The 17,306-nt window shown below is 39.8% G+C and overlaps 2 protein-coding genes across 2 annotated transcripts; one reads left to right on the top strand and one right to left on the bottom strand.

Annotated features, from left to right (window-relative positions):
• Positions 1 to 357: 357 nt before the first annotated feature.
• LYRM7 (LYR motif containing 7) lies at positions 358 to 8,551 on the bottom strand. The gene is made up of 5 exons (XM_059836722.1): positions 8,409 to 8,551; positions 6,218 to 6,290; positions 5,535 to 5,605; positions 2,945 to 3,026; positions 358 to 878 (listed from the first exon to the last, which is right to left on the bottom strand). Exons 1-5 carry the CDS (start codon positions 8,424 to 8,426, stop codon positions 802 to 804), a joined length of 321 nt encoding a protein of 106 aa, XP_059692705.1. The 5' UTR covers positions 8,427 to 8,551; the 3' UTR covers positions 358 to 801.
• Positions 8,552 to 12,496: 3,945 nt separating this feature from the next.
• Positions 12,497 to 16,478, top strand: HINT1 (histidine triad nucleotide binding protein 1). Its single transcript, XM_059874009.1, has 3 exons — positions 12,497 to 12,662; positions 15,272 to 15,376; positions 16,141 to 16,478. The coding sequence occupies exons 1-3, from the start codon at positions 12,552 to 12,554 to the stop codon at positions 16,303 to 16,305; spliced, it is 381 nt and encodes a 126-aa protein (XP_059729992.1). The 5' UTR covers positions 12,497 to 12,551; the 3' UTR covers positions 16,306 to 16,478.
• Positions 16,479 to 17,306: the final 828 nt, after the last annotated feature.

Below are 17,306 nucleotides of genomic sequence, written 5' to 3'. Positions count from 1 at the left end.
AGTTGCACCTCCTTCCAATTAAAATGGAAGTGAATGGACCATTGCAATGAATTCCACAAGAAACAAGGAAGTATCCTTTAAAAAAATGCAAATTACTAGGGCTTACCAATCATACTATTAATATATTCACTCTAGGCAAGTTCACTTGCAACTAAACGGCAAGGCCTTTTTCTTTGGAAAATGCCTCAGTCACTCAATGATTATCAGTTAAAACACAAACCACCAATTTATAAACGAACATCATTAGGTTATATTGTGTCTAGGTTCTCTTGTGCTGTCATCTAAGAACTCAAACCCTAACATTCCTGCTCATTCCAGAGTGTTTGGGAGAAGAAAAACACAAAACATGCTCTCCCATCTGTAAAATACAAATAATTTATTCAGATAAACCTTCAAGAATGCTCTCAAGCATCACAGTATACTAGTGTACAATGAATGACAACTTCAGAAATCATGCTCTTGGTACAAAGCATAAATTTAACATTAATTGCCACAAGATGATTTTTCATTACTCCAAAGAAGCTTATGATTGACAGTAAACTTAAATATTATCAGTATTAAGTACTCTATTTAATTTTTGTATAGCTTTGAAAAACTCTGGATTGCTGGGAAACGATCTCTGTCTGAGAGCTGTCATAATCAGAAACGTTCCTGACTGAAGTAACACAATTCATGAGTGTACTTCTAAGTTCGGTTAAAGCATTACTACCTTCCACAGAAAAACTGCATGATCATATCCCAGCAACTCAATAAAATCAGTGAGTTGATTTCAGTCTTTTTTTTCCTGGTAACAGTATTTCCTCAGGATTCTTGCTTTTTTGTTGGTTTATCTAAGTAGGGAGTGTTGTCCTGTAGCAGATCTTTCCTGGGTATGAGTACTGAAATAGAAAAAAAAAACAGTAAGACTATAATCTTATGGAAAATACTAGGTCAAATTCTAAACGTGTTTTTACATTTACAAACAAAATATTTGGTTACTAAAATGAGGCTCTGAACTTGTGGTAAGTAACATCTATCCAGCATCTAGATATCTAAGACAAAATCATACTAAGATTTTACTTTCAGCTGGCTACAATTATGTTTTCCCATTCCTTTTATAAGAATTGGAAATTTTGGTATTAAGAAGCCACAAAGTTTTGCAGTAACTTTTAGCAGGGGTTGAATAGCATTTTTTTGAAGCCTGAATCATATTATGCTTACTTCAGCTATTTAAAAATGAATACTGAATCTGACTTAGCTCTCTCACCGAAGTATTAGTCTAGAATCTAATCTGTAATATTTATCTTGTCACACCTATTTTAAAGGCCAAGATGAAAAGAAAGCACCTAGTGAAAGTTACTGCCACAACACTGTCACTGTTAAAAAGAGGTTATAAACTGTTGTAAAACAACTATTGTTAAGTATGTACTGTTAGTTTGGTTATGGTAAAAGGGGTTAAAAGGGTAATTATAAGAAACACGGTACTCAACAGTACCATAATAAGTAAAGTGCACCACCCTCCAGGTGAAACGAGCCAGCCTGGACAGAACTATAATGGGCCAATCAAGTGCCTTAACCTTCATGCAAATGAAGTATCCAAAAAGAAACCAATCCAAAGGGACAAAAAACAGGACAAAAAGGGGCATCTGACCCAGTGAACCTGTGCCGCTCCACCTGGAACATTGGGGACATCTGGTTTTTAACAATTATGACCACTCCAATGAGTTTAATGAGTACAATTTTGTAAAAATAAGTACATAATATGTATGCTTGGCAGCCAAAAATTAAATTTAGAATTAGCAGTGACAATTAGCAGGAATCCAGTTAAAAATGAAAGAGAAAACATTATTGTGCTATTGTTGTGTGTAAAAATGCCTCCTTACCCACAGTGTGCCATGAATAGCAAGAATAATCACAGACTTTTGCCTATTATTTCTGAGAGCTGTTTCATGGGGAAGGAGGCAATAAAGGATTTAAAAATTCATGAATAGCTTGGTGAAAATGAAAAGGAATTGAAGAGAAACCCAGTGAAGATAATTAAACCAGAAAACATCCTTGACTCATGAAGTGCTGCCAGGTGTGAACAACTGAACAACGTGCAAATTCACTTTGTCTGTTCCTATTCTTCAACTATTATCCATGGAATCATCGTGGAAGACTTGACACTGTTCCAGACTTATCTCTGGCCTTGATCATAATTGCTGTTTTAAAGTTAAATGTTTTACCATACCTAAAACTGAAGATTGGTACAAAACTTTACAGACAACACTAAACAGAAGTAAAAGGAAACTATGTACACAGCTGAAGATTTCCTGTATTCTCTTACCACACAGTTGTATGCTGAGCCTACCTAGTACTTTTCTTTTTGACTGCAAGATAAAAGAACTTCTAAACCAGGAATCAGGATTTCAAAATTTGATAGATTTTGCATCGAGGTAATCACTGTGTCACAAATCTTACATAGCATAACCTGAAACTGAAAGAAGTTTTGGAAGTGAACACTCAATCCTCAAAGAAAAAGTTTTTCTATGGTCAGTGTACATACTGCATTGCTAATGCTCCACAGGCAGCTCCTCCCTATTTGGTAGAGCAAGCAGGTACTGATTGGTACTGTGGCTACTGGCTTTGGACATATGCTGACTGACTAGCCTGTACATCCATGCTGACTAGCTACCTAATTGCTGACCTTCCTAATAGTTACAGCTAGTTAAGGGCATTAAAAGTAATCACTGCCTCTTTTCTACCAGCCTCCATACCTGAAAACATTTGTATGGAAACTTTGTACCTTTGAAACCCCCACTTGTCCTAGGTAGTGACATTAATGAATAGCTTACATTAAGAATTTTGCCAGAGGATAACAGATAGGCTATTTGCCTCGCTATTCCTTTCCTTATTTTCACATTCTATACTTATTTACTAAACTGTAACATATTTAAGTATCTTTTTAGCATGCAGGATTACTCACCTATTTTGTCAGAATCTGTGTGAACCGCCTGAATAACAGAAGTTCTGAGAATCACTTCAACATCTGAAGCTATTTTAAGAAGCTAGTAAAAGGAATAAAAATGGAGGAACAAGAGAGTAATTTGAATTATATGTGACTGTTTCTGAAGATATTTTCCATACTAGACAACTATTCAAATACTAAAATCATTTGGTTATACTGCTCAGTTACTTATGTGCTATGTATACATTGCTTATGCCTTGGGGATCCTGGAATAACTTGCAGATTGATGTGTAAGTGACCTTGACACGGAGCACATAGTGAGAGAAAACTCTGGCTCAGTAACATACATGCCAGTACATACATCTATGTATGCAATTAAAACTGCAACTGAATAAGGTGAAATGCAACTACAAAACCAATTAACTAGTTTCCAATGATAAAAGACACTCACTCATGCCTCAATAACATTCAACTTCCCATAGTGAAAGAGCAATCTCATTCTTTCAACACTACTGCTCCTGAAATAAGGAGACAAAACCAAGAGCAAAACATGACAAAAATTAAGAATACTGTAGAACTGTACAGAAACAAGGCACAAGACTACCCGAGGAATTAGTATTTGGCAAAAGGCCTAGAATTCCTTCTCTCACTAAGAGGATAAACTGCAGCACCCTTGATGGCTTTGCTGAGCCATTAAGAGAAGTCTAACACTTGTTTGCATGATACCTGTGTTAGAAATAAATGAAATTGCTCAAGTGAGACATTTCAGGAGAGATGCTCACACTAGGAAGTGGCGCATACCAACAGAAGTGGATCTTTGCAAAGGCTAGAGCTTTTGCTACTTGCCATCTACACTGCACTTCTTCTCATGCTCTTCCTTTTTAAGGGCTTGGAGCAGGTACCCTTCAGTTCCCCTTGCTGAAAGCCCATAAGCAGCCAGGCTGCGTGCTCCTGAAACACAGCTTCCTCTTCAGACTGACCTTAAGGGAATTCTGCTAGTTGGTCTGACACTTTACATAACAAGACAAATTACAGGAAGAGGAAATAACCAAGGTAACTTCATAAGTGCACTCCTGATCTGAATGAAAACTGGTGCATTAGATTCAGCTACCACATTTCTCATTCTCATACTGTAGACAGTTACCTCAATCTCCTTATGTCACTGCAAGCTTGACATGTACAAGTACATACCGATACAAGTACTTGTTGTCATATTAGAATACACTGTAGTTTTCTATTCTGGCTGGTCAATACTCCATTTTTTAGTTGCTGTCCAAAGCAGAACATTAACAGCACCACATTCACGCAAGCAAGCGCTCAAACATTCTGAAGTCCTCTATAAAACCTGATTCAGTTCCTCTGCACCTCTTTTCAGTGTGTACATGTAACAAATATGACAACTTCTGTGTTGTTCTAAGAGTGTGTAGCTGGGATAGAAGTCTAGTATTTCTTTCATTGACACAGTTAATCAAATATCAACTATCCCATATTAAAAAGTCACATACGTGTAATTTGTAGGTTGCCTGGAAAACAAATACAGATTTGAGAACTGCAGCAAATATTTTTCCTGTATATCTATTACAAAAAAAAAAAAATCCCTGAACACATAACTTAGCTGATCAGACAGTGGTAGCACAAACACTGAGTACTATTACAGGAGGCTGATAACAAGCTGAAATTCAGGAACTCCTAACTAAAAGGTGAGAACTATTTACATTATTGTTCAGTGGCTGGTATGAGGAAAAGGTTTACAATTTATTTCTTCAAGGGACAGATGTAGGCACTTTCTTCTAACCAGTGCCCAGTGACAATGTAAAATGTAAAACAGTCTGATAAAAGGCTGAATGACAAGGACTAAGTTATTCAGTCTGCATGGATCTTAATAGCTAAAATTATCTGAAATATAGAAGTTTCCTTTCAGTTCACAGTTAACTTTCAGTTAACTTTCAGAAAAAAAAGACTCAGGAAAAAGTGTTAAGGCAACAATGGAGCAAAGGTAACTAACTTACTGAATTAACAGAATGCTCTACTTTTAATGCACAGTAAGGAAAGAAGAAGAAAAAAAATCCCTGTAGTATAATTAAGATATACTACAACTATACTATACTACAATCAATCATAATTTTGCTGGTTTTTGCCTTCCACAAATATTCTGAGTCATTTGTGATAGATCAACAGCAGATTGTTTAATTTGTCGGTTTGTTTCTGCTTGCCTAAACAAGAGTGAACAGGTACATTTAAGTGACCACAGTGCAGACGGGTATTATGAGCAAAGCATAAAACATTTACATGAAAATTGCAACTTCAAACATTATTTCATAAAATTTTATTATAAACTTCAAAATAATCACATTGAACCATCAGAATGCACTTTCTACTTATGTACTTTTGTATGTAAAAGATTCTATAAAGCAGTATTAACGCCACTGGCGGTATCTATATATTTACAAACAAAGATCCACGTAGAAGTCTTTCTAAACCAACCTGGCTTTCATCATGTCTCGATGTGTTTACAGTGGTTTAGAGATCCTTTAAGTAAAAAACTAATTTCTAAATATTTGTATGTGAAGTGGGAAAAAACCCCAAACAACAGAAAGCAATAAAATACCTCATTAATCTTCTCTTCAGATGTCTCATCTCGGTTATTTCTGAATTCTTCATTTATCTTTTGTCTTGCAGCTAAGTAAAGTAAACAAAAAAACTAGAGTGAACAAAAACTGTATTTTGAATTTGTCACTGCCCCAAAGTTAGGAATCTCAAGTCCTTTATGGCACATTCCTGGGGCACTCTGATCAAAGTATTTCAATGTAAGATCTCCATGTAATTCACACAATGTCACATTTTAAGCTGACTGGAATACAAGTAAAATAAGATTCCCAATTTAGCATTCTGTATTGCATACACAAGGTACTAAAAAAGCAGGATTAATCCCTTAAGGAAAAACCACACATAGAGAATTAATTAGTACAGATAACCATGCTCTGGCTGGACTGAAGAGAAGTTAAAAAAAAAAAACAAAACAAAAATATCTCCCAAGAAGATCAGGAACATTTAAAAAAGAGATGTTTCCCTTCCAAAATATGTGTTGGGTGCTTGACTCCAAGGACCATTTTTTTGTTTAAAATTAAAGGATTATGTGGTTGTGGACACACAATTTTCCCCAATTATTATGTGAAAATTATAGGAATAATTTGAAGAAAGATAATTCTTAACATAATCTTCCTCTGTATTCTGAGAAGAAAGTTCCACGAAATACAAGGAAGCACACACCACACAAAACAAGTATCTCACCTTCGAGGGCTTTGGTATCATTTTTAAAAACTTCTTGCCGTGTCCTGTGTAACAACTTAAAAAGCTTCAAAACCTGCCAATACAACATAAATAGAATTAATTTATTTGCTAGCAGGATTGTTAGTTAAAATGAACATGTTAAAATTGAAAATGTTTCAGTTTAAATTTCATGTTCTTTCCATTCAGGACAGAATTTGATACAGAATCAATATATAAGAAGCTTTACTTAAATTCATGATTAAAATACTTGCAGCCAAAGCTGATGTGATGTCATCAAAATCTTAGACAGGTCTAGATAATTCAAATTACCCTAAAATGCTGGCACCACATCCTAAATAATTATTTGGCATGATGGAAATATAATCCTGAAAATACATGGACACAAGAATTATTTATTGTGACAATGTCAAATAAACCCAACAGAAATGGAATAACCCTAAAAGTCTAAAAGTCAAGTTATTTGAAGGAATTATCAAGGGTACATCAGTGCGTATTTCTGGCTATTGAAAACTATAGAAAAAGAAATGGCTGGAGTATTCTCACATAAAACTCTTCTACAGCTGGTGTGGCAAAACCAATGCAAAGTCCTTCCCTTAAATACAACTGCCAGATCAGCAAATGAACACTTCAGTAAAAGCAAACACTCAGAAAGTTAGAATTTACAATGTAGAGAAGACACACCTGAATATGTATGAAAATCAAAGCCATGAGAATCACAGCTCACCGTTATGTGGTTTTGGTTGATCATTCATACAGACTGCAGTGAATTACAGAAACCCTCAAATCCTTATGAAACTTTCTTGGTGTCTGCCACAGACTGAAAAGAATCTCTGACAAGCACCAGAAAAACATAATCTTGATAACAATATGCCTTTTGAAGGTCCTTCTAGTACTTCCTATCATGTTTTGGCATCTCTAGAGAGCACAATTCCAAGTACTTCATAATACTTCTCTCACGATTAGTATTCAAAATATTTTTTAGAAGGACATAGAAGAAACAAAGGGCTGTAACTCAGGAAAAAACCCAGCAAATGAACAGAACCACGCTGCCTTTAACTGCACCATTTTCTAGATTGATGAATCTGTGGAAAGTAAACCCACAGAATTAAAACAAAACAAATAAACTTCGTGTTTTGCAGATATTTTAGTATCCCAAATTTTTATACTCCATAGTATATTTGCCATCTTTTCAAATAGCAGATTAATATTCATGTGGTTTTATGTTTAACACATGTATGGCAAAACTTGAAATTTTTTATGGTTATTTTCAACAATTTGTGAGCCATCTTCAGGCATCTTCCTACCCATACAGAAGTCTAGAGGATCCTCACAAGGGGAGAAGGAGGGGCAGGCACCAATCTACTCTCTGGTATCCAGTGCCAGGATTCAAGTCGTGTCAGGGAACACTCAAGCTGGGTATCAAGAGAAGGTTCTTCACCCAAAAAGTGGCTGGCACTGAACAGGCTCCCTAGGTCAGTGGTCACAGCACCAGCCTGACAGAGCCCAGGAGGCTTCTGCACAACTCCCTCAGGCACATGGTGTGACTCCTGGATATAGTCCCGTGCAAAACCAGGGGCTGAACTCCATCATTTTTTTTGTGGCTTTCTTCTAACCAAGGATATTCTCTGGTTCAACTTCTCCAAAGCCCTCCTGGAAACTTCTCACCCCACCAGCCACAATGGTGAAAAGCTGTATTAGATGGTCTTGATCAAGATGAATTAATGCAGACACCTCTGACCTCTACAGCCACCTGCATTAACAGAGAGCTCCGCCAATACCAGTCGACTGCACTCCCAAAATTAGGCTTCAAGACACTTCCGAAAGAGATACCGAAAGGAAATTGCACCGCAGTAATGAAAGGGCTTATTAATTCTTAGCTCTTTGTTTTTCCCTTACTCTCACGAGAGGTGCTTTTGATGTATTTTAACCTCTCCTTTTCACACGTCTCGCTTCCTTTTCCCGCAATGGCCTTTGCGTGCAAACCGCTACTTTCTTTTACCTAGTTTTTTATCCTTCTTTTCCTGAAAGTCTATGTCTTTTCGCTCGACAAAAGCTACAAGCCGCAACCTCCCAGCACGGACAGAGTACGTGTGTGTGTGTGTATGTGTATGTGTATGTGTATGTGTATGTGTATGTGTATGTGTATGTGTATGTGTATGTGTATGTGTATGTGTATGCGTGTGTCACTCGCCTGCCCGCGGCTCCCCATGGCACCGTCCCGCCGCCGGAAGTGAAGTCCCCGCAGCCGGAAGTGAAGTGCCCCGCCGCCGGAAGTGCCGAATAGGGACGAGCCGCATCCTCCCGCGCTGCTCCGGTGCCGCCACCAATGCTGTCCCCCGGGGGCCGCCGGCCACCGCCGCCGTTCCGAGCAGCCTTTGTGCCCACGCCGCGCTTCCCCCGTCGGCGGGGCTGACGCGGCCTTCACAGACTCACAGATGGCACTTCCAGCTCAGCCTGGAACGGAGCAGAGCGGCTCATCTGGTCCAACGTTCTTGCTCAGGCAGAGACATCCCAGAGCACATGGCACACGATTGTATCCAGACAGCTCCATCCCCATTGGGGAAGACTCCACAAATTATCCGGACAGTTATCTGCTGTTGTGACTACCTGCTCACCCGCACAGTAAATAAGTTCTTCCTCGTGTTCACAGAAACTTCCTGTTTCAGAAACATCGGTTTCTGTCCACTGCCCCTTGTCCTGTTGCAGGGCACGGCTGAGAACAGCCTGGATCCTTCCCCTCATCCCTTTTGAAGCTGATTGGGCCCAGCTCCCACAGCTTTTCCTCAAAAAGAGACACTCCAGTCCCATCTTCACTGCCCTCCGTTGGACCCACTCCAGGAGCTCCACGTCTCCCTTGCACTGAGGAGCCCAGAACTGGACACAGCACTCCAGATGTGCCTCACCAGGGCACAGCAGAGGGGCAGGATCACCTCCCTAAACTGCAGGCAATGCTCTCCCTAATGCACCCCAGGATCCCATGGGCCTTCTTGGCTATCCAAACAGTGCCAGTCCTTGGTGTGCCAAGGTCTGGCAGGAGGCTGCCACTGCCTGCACGAGGAGCTGAAGGGGGCTCATAGCAGGCAGGCAGTGCTGCCCACAGGCTCCTCATTCCACTGGAGTGGTCAATGGCTCAAAGGGGAGCCGCAGTGGGGATGAGGGGCTGCTCCCTGCCAAGCACCCCCTGCCAGGTCTGGCACATCACTGGCCAGGGTGGCACAAAGACCAGTGTGTTCTGCTCCTTCTTCTGAACAAAATTATAATTGTTTCAAATGTGTAACTGGACAGACGTCAGTTTCTGTGCAACACCTAGAATGGCCATTAAATGATGATTGCAGCTTCTTGAATTCAGTTTTTATTTTGCCAGACGATTTCCTTGCTGTTGCAGTTAGAACAACCAATGGCAGTTCAGAATCCTTCCTTATCTGGGGTGCTGCCTTCTTTCCCAGTCTATTTTTTCACCACTTCAGAAGAAAAGTTGTGGTTACAACTCCTTGCTTCTGTGCTTATTAGTAGTATCTCAGGACCTCTCCAGCTTCTAGGTATCCAGCTGTACTTAGAAGAGGCCAGCTGCACTTTTCAAGGACACTTTTGGTTCTCAGGATCACAGCTCCCAAGCTGGCAGTCTTTTTCTCTGCTGGTGTTATCCAGCAGGCATATTTTTCTGTTCAGTCATTTCCCCTCTCTAGTCAGGTCACTTTCTTGGCTGCTCACATCAAGTTCCCCAAAGCCCCGGCTTCCCTTACTCACACCCTGATCAACCCAGCCTTGGCCTGGCCATATCATGGCCACGCCAGGTACATCTGTAAAACTGAATTGCCATTCTCTTGAAAAACAAACAAGCTTATAGTTCACTAACATGTCATTCAGCATTAGCTAAAGGCAGCATAAGGATTTTCTGTGCAATCAGCTTTACTACTCACTAGACCTCTAGCTTCAATTCACATCTATTTAATCATTTAACAGCAATTACATTGTAAGCTAATTGAAATATGAGAACACTAAACTATTAATAATTTTAATATTTTTATTATTAATACTTACTTGTAAGCATCTATTTAATACTATTTTTTACTATGTATCTCATAAAAAAACTTGATCTGTTAGCAGAAGTAATATTTATTCACAATTTATTTCCAAGAATAATTATTGCAGATGTGAATGAATGAATTAGATCTTTGAAAATGGGGTCTAATTCATTCATTGTTTTATTCAAAATAATAAAAGTTGCTGTTTACATGGTGAGACAAAAATATATGCTGAAGTCAACTATATGAAAAAAAAGTGGTTTTGCTTTTTTTGAACTTCTAAACTTGTCTCTTTATGTCTTCTCTTAACATAGAAATATACTTTCTGACTAAATCCACAGCAGTGTTCACCCAAATTGTTCATATATTTGCTGAATAACCTTGGCTGGGAGGTTATAATATAACAATATAATTCAAAGAAGTTTGTCCCTGAAGCACTTTCAATTGTCGTAAAGCTCCAATACCATCTGTAGGACATATACATGTCAAAATATCTTAATCCACGACATCATGTAAGGAAAAGAATAAAATCTCATTGTTTAATGTACTTTATCAGAAGGTTTTTTTCAGGGTATTTAATGATAAATTATTTCAGAGTTACTACCAGAAATGTATGACAAATTCTACTCTTTTTTGTAACATGTTCAGGTAATCAGCTGCAGAAACATATTAGGTTTAAGCCACTTAGCAATATTTATTCCCTGCCTCCCTCCAAAATGCTTTCCTGTAACTTTTTTGTTTAGAGACAAATATATATAAATATCTCTGTTAATATGCTCCTAGACAAATCTTCAGGGAAATCAATCTATTTTTTTTTTTTATTTTGGTGAAGTTTAGAAAATCATAGAATCTAGAATTGTCTGGGTTGGAAGGGACTTTAAAGGTCATTTAGTTCCAATGCCTCTACGATGGGCAGGAACACCTTTCACTAGATCAGGTTGCTCAGAGTTCCATCTCCAGCCTGGCCTTGAATGCTTCCAGGGATTGGACACCCACAACTTCTCTGGGCAGTCTGTTCCAGTGCCTCACCACCCTCATAGTAAAGAATTTCTTCCTCATATGCAATTTAAAACTCCAGTCTTGCAGTTTAAAGCCATTCCTCCTTGTCATTCCTCCTTGTCCTGTCACTACATGCCCTTGTAAAAAATTTCCCTCCGTCTTTATCGTAGGCTGCGTTCAGGTACTGCAAAGCTGCAATTAGGCCATTCTGAAGTCTTTTCAAGGTGAACAATCCCAATTCTCTCAGTCTGTCCTCATAGAAAAAGTGCTCTGTCACTCTGATCATTTTTGTGGCCTCCCTTGGATACCTTCCAGCAGTTCCATGTCCTCCCTGTGCTGGGACCCCAGAGCTGGATGCAGGGTTCCAGGTAAGCTCTCACCAGAGCAGAGCAGAGGGGCAGAATCCCCTCCCTCCCCTGCTGCCCATGCTGCTCTGGATGCAGCCCAGGACACGTTTGGCTTTCTGGGCTGGGAGTGCCCATGGCTGGGTCATGTCCAGCCTCTCACCCACCAGCAGCCCCAAGTCCTTCTCACAGGGCTGTTCTCTATCTCCCAGCCTGCATTGATAGCATGGGTGGCCCCGACCCAGGTGCAGGACCTCGTACTTGGTCTTGTTGAACCGCATGCAAATGAAGCTTTGTTGTTACTCCTTAAGGTTTATGTTAGTTCCACCCCCCCCGCCCACTTTTTAATTTCTCCTATTTAATGACTGTCATAGATATATAAAAAAAACATTTACAACTAGATGTACAGCTGTGTAACTTTGTGTTGCCCTCTGTGAATTACTGCCCGGCTACACTGATTAGTTTGTTTCATAGTTACGAAATTACTTATGTGCAGAAGGGCTGGCACATGAAGCTGCCCTTCTGCAGGACCCTGATTCGAGAAGCACCAAACACCTGCAGACTTTGGAGGAAAAGCTAACGCAGCCCAGCCTGGAGCAGTCTGCAGGTGCTTGTCCCAAGAAATCACACAGATGTTTGGGTTGGATTTGATTAGTAATACTTCTTCCCACAACAGCCCCTCCCGTGACTGCACTACTTCCATAGAGAGCTACTTCACTTCGCAGCGTTGATCCCTGCGCGGAGCCTGAAATAGTTCCTCCCCCCGGATCCCTCCGCGATTCTCGGGTCAGTGAGGGCGCGCCAATGCGCTGGGCGGGGACCAGCGGGACAATGACAGGCAAAGCCACCAATCAGACGGGCGGACACAGCCAGATGCCGGCGTTGGCCCAATGAGTGCGGCGGGAGGCGTGGCCACGGAGGAAGGCAGGGCTGAGGGCCGGCGGGAGCCGCGCGGGAGCCGGCGCCATGGCTGACGAGATCAGCAAGGCGCAGGCGGCGCGTCCCGGCGGGGATACTATCTTCGGGAAGATCATCCGCAAGGAGATCCCCGCCAACATCATCTACGAGGACGAGCAGGTGCGGGCTGTGCAGGGGCCGGGGCCGCCGCAGAGGCGCTCGGCAGAGCGGCGGGGCGGGCGGTGCTCCGCCGCGCTTCCTTCTGCCCTCCCTGGAGCTGCATCGGGCTCCTTGCCAAGGGTCGAGGGTTCTCGCAGCTGGTGTGGGAGGGTAGTCGTGAAACCTTTACCACTTGCAGGCAGCCTTCTTGCGGGTTCGGAGCAGAGCACCCCATCTGGCTGCTTGTGCAGGTCCCGCTCTGCCTCTTAAAAGCCTTACAGAGGTTATGCAGCTCTGCCTGCTGGGCTTTGGCGGTGAACTTCCGAGAGGGATTGCTGGTGCATCGCAGCACGTTGGGGCCGAAATTAAATAATTAGCTTTAGAAGAAATGCAGCGGTTTTTCCCCAAATGCAAAGTAACAGGTATTTAGTATAAGATCTCTTCACTTTTTTTTCCTCGCCCTTCAGATTGAAATACTGGAGCCTCATTAAGAGGGGCTTTTGCTTTTGAAATTAAGGGGTTATTCTCAGTGTACGATAGAGACTCGCTAAGGATGCAGCTTGTTAGATTTATGTGCTTAAAAATCGTGCATAGCTTGAAACAGTGTTTTCTTAATAGATGGCAAAATTGTTGCAATTACCGTGTGCTCTAAAGAATATTGGAAATCTTCACTGCTTTCTGAAAGTCGTGCTTGTGTTACTGCTCTGTGTTTATGTAAAGGCGTGTGTTCTTTCTTTACCCGGGTTAAACCTGTGTGAGTTTTTTAATCAGCTGCGGTGGTTGCAGCAGAGTAAGCTGAGCACGGTTTGATTAAGAATCAGGCCATTGGCTTCGCTGAGTGTATAACTCACTTTGACAGCCATTTTTGTGGAGTATTTTCTGGAAGTGTCATTATCTGCAGTGCATCACTTGGTTTTTACTTCAAAGTGCACAGAAATGTAGAACTTCTAGATTTCAGTTGATTGGTGGATGATCTTGAATTAATTTTGTTGGCTTTACGGAGGTCTTTTTAGAGGTGACTGGGAGTGTTAAACGGAGAAAGGTAAGGAAGGCATTTAATCAATAATTGACCTTCAGAGAAAGGGAAATACTGAAAAGTACCAAGTCTCTTTGGAATTATGTCTTATCACTGTTTTTCCAGTTGAATCTCAACTTCCTGAAATGAAGTTTGGTTTCCAATGCACTCATGAATTTCTGTGATTATGCTTTTTCCTTAATACTACTTCTGCTTTCTGTACCATAGAAAACTATTTACTTTCAATCTTTTGGTCTTTAAATTCTTTAACACAGTCTGGCCATTTGCATTCTGCCTCTATGGGACTGCATATAATAGAAAAGCTGATTACAAAATGGTCAGCTCTAAGTATGATTTATTTAATTAGGCAAAAATTAGTTTTATTCATCGTATATACTTGCTGCCCTTCCCTGTTTGGAAGAAATGAGCAGTTCATCAGAAATTCAAACTGGGCATTATCTTCTTAAACATACCTTAAAACCAGATAGATTTGATGTATAGAAGATAAGTTGCATAAAAGATTGATACAAGTTGAGTTCAGCTTTTCACCAACTTTACTCTTGACAAAAACCATATTTCTTTTCAGAACAAAAAAGCAGTATATTTCCAAAGAAAATTAACTTTATTGATTCACGAAGGAAAGTATCTAGGAAATAAGCGTTTTGAAGAATCTAGGTATGTGTTTTTAAGTGTGCACTGTCTGTGACATAACCAAATGCTACCAGGTGTTATGCTGTTGAACGTGATGGGTGAGTCAGAGATATCCTTGGACTAATGGTGGCAGAGTACCTGCTGTGCATCTGCACATTTGTCCAGTTGCAAGTCCCAGTTCTGTGGTTGGCCATTTGTACAAAGAGACAAAGCTTCATTTTCTCTTGCCTGTTGGCAGTTCCTATTTGATATTTAGGTGATGCATGCAGTGTATGGTTGTAATTTTGGTATCTACTCAAGATTCAGCTAGTCACTACAGACAGATGTTCATATTTCAAAAGTTATGCCTTTCAATTTGAGAATGTCTGAAGCAAAGCTGGTTTTAATGGGTTACTCTGAAATACTTGGCTCTGTTGAGAACAGAAGTTTAATATGGCCTCAATCACATAAGTTCAGGATCTTTGGAATTGCCTTGGTGTCTTTGACCAAAGAATTATTCAGGCATAACTGGAAGATGATTAGCAACTCTTTGCCATTTATTTTATTAAAAACTAAAATAAAATAATAAAAAAAATTAAAATTAGTTAATTTTTTAAAAAAAGCATAAATGTACTTTTTATAGGCATGCATGCCAAAGCTCTACTAGTCGTTATGCATATGCTGCAATAATAAATCTTGAACCTGATTGCATACTACTTTGCTGAGAAGACTGTAACTTTTAAATATTACTTTACAAAGCAGTGGTTTTTTTTTTTTTTCAGTAGTTCTTGGTAAGTAGTGTTTTGTGTTTAGAAATTAAAGGATGTAGAATAATATATCACTTAAGAAAATCTAGCATCTCTGCTTATGTTTGGGATATCTGGTAATCTGCTGAAGTATGTATTTAGTGGAGCATAATTGATTTACTGAAATGCATACCTTTCTCCGAAACAAATTAAATATTATCTGTTTCCTGTTCCTCCAGTGCCTCGCGTTCCATGATATTTCACCCCAAGCTCCAACACATTTCTTAGTGATTCCTAAGAAGCCAATTGTCAGATTGTCTGAAGCAGAAGATTCTGATGAATCTGTAAGTACTTTAAAGGTTTTCTGTACACCAAACTGTGCCTCTCATTACTTTGTAATATACTAGTCTGTCCCCCTTTTCCTTTTGACATTTCAAAGAGGCAAAGTAGTTTTCTAATACTCTAATGCTTGTCCCCTAGCTTAAAAGATAATGGAGTTAAGGTTTTCCAGTAAAATTAGCCAGAGAAAACAAAATATATCTGTGCATGTATTTTCCATGCAAAACGAATTGGTATTTGTTATTTTACAATTCTGATGTCTGTTTTCATTGTTTCCGTGCAATAGTACTTACTCTAATATGGGCTTGGGGGTTTTTAGCAGGTCAGAGGTGAAGAAAAGGAAGGTTAGCTGAGAGGTGCTGAATATTTCATTTGTAACTAAAAACATCAAGCTCAAAGATTTTGTAAACTTTACATGGTAAGATAAAGTTTATTTTCCACCAGAATTATATATGTTGTCAGAAGAAGTAGTGGGGGCTTCAACCATGAAGTAAATGTAGCTTCCATGACACTTTTGTTGTCTGTTACTGCCTGGCTTGAAAACGATCAATAGTTCTATTTTTCCCCTGTATGATGCATAGCCAGTATTTATAGTTATTCTTGGAGAGTGTCAGTTGCAGGCAGGCAGTGGCTGAATTTCTGAGAATTAACTTACTGGCTTATTGGTTCTCTGCTCTCATTCCTTCCCTTCCCTTCCTGCCCTTTCCCTTTTTTGTGTGTGTTTTCTGTTGGTTGTTTTTTTCTTTTTTTTTTTTTCTTTCTCCTCCAGCTTCTCGGGCATTTAATGATTGTTGGCAAGAAGTGTGCTGCTAACCTGGGCCTGACCAATGGATTCCGGATGGTTGTGAATGAAGGGCCTGAGGGTGGGCAGTCTGTCTATCACGTACATCTCCATGTTCTGGGTGGTCGCCAGTTGGGCTGGCCTCCTGGCTAAGATTTGTACACCTCAGGAGTTAACTGCATGCATACAAGTTACCACCAAATAGATTTAATATGTTGTCCATCCATCTAGCCACTGTTAGTGTATTGTTTTTTTTAATGTGTGTCTACACAGGGTAATAAATGCTCTGAACAACATTCGCACAATAAAGATTAAGCATGTGGGAATCGTCTCTGTTGGTGTGCCTTACTGATGGAAACACTTCTGAAGTTGAAATTACGTTCTCTGGAGTTTAAAGCACAAAACGTGTTTCAGTCTGCTAACAACTCTTCTGTAGGTACTGATTTGCCAAGGCATTCAAAATCTAAAGGTGCAAACACTTATCAGACTTTTGTGTCTTCTGGGAAGAAATCCAAGCTTTTAGATTGTGGTATGTAAATATTTTTAAAGCCAGGATAGGCTGCTGCTGAAACTTCGAAAAAGTGAAATTCCAAACATGGTGTTCAAGGGCTGTGTCAGTACAGTGCGTTGGAAACAGGCATTCTGAGGCTCCATTTTTCCACTGAGAATGGGTAAAACGATAGTCTTCATGGCAGCTGCTGTAGTTCCATAGCACATGGGTGATTTTGATCATATTGAAATTAAAATATTGAACAGTTGTAAGATGTTCAAGGCCTTTCTTGGCATGTAAGCAGCATGATGTAGTATGCACATATATATCTTTAAGATTCCAGATTTTAGTGAGCAAATCTTTCAGTTAATAGTACTTTCTCTGTTGCTGCATACAGCTGTTCGTGCAACATGGTCATCAGATCTCCAAGAAATAAATTTTCTTGAAGTTAGGAATACAGATGTGTAAAAATAAAACAACTGTTCTAATAAAATTAAGTGACAACTACCTAGTTTTTATGATCAAGATTCCTAAAAGCCTCAGATGCCTTGATAAAAGCTGGTTACTTATGAGCATCTAAAGTGTTAAAGAAATGTGGGAGTGTGTGTAAAGACTGTACAGGTAAAAGCAGTGAATTTTATTTTCTTTTGAGATAGAGCTTGAA

The sequence above is a fragment of the Haemorhous mexicanus genome, chromosome Z (assembly GCF_027477595.1).
Source record: "Haemorhous mexicanus isolate bHaeMex1 chromosome Z, bHaeMex1.pri, whole genome shotgun sequence".
Taxonomy (NCBI): Eukaryota; Metazoa; Chordata; class Aves; order Passeriformes; family Fringillidae; genus Haemorhous; species Haemorhous mexicanus.
The sequence above is the reverse complement of the archived record's forward strand: the minus strand, read 5'-3'. Positions and strand labels throughout refer to the sequence as shown.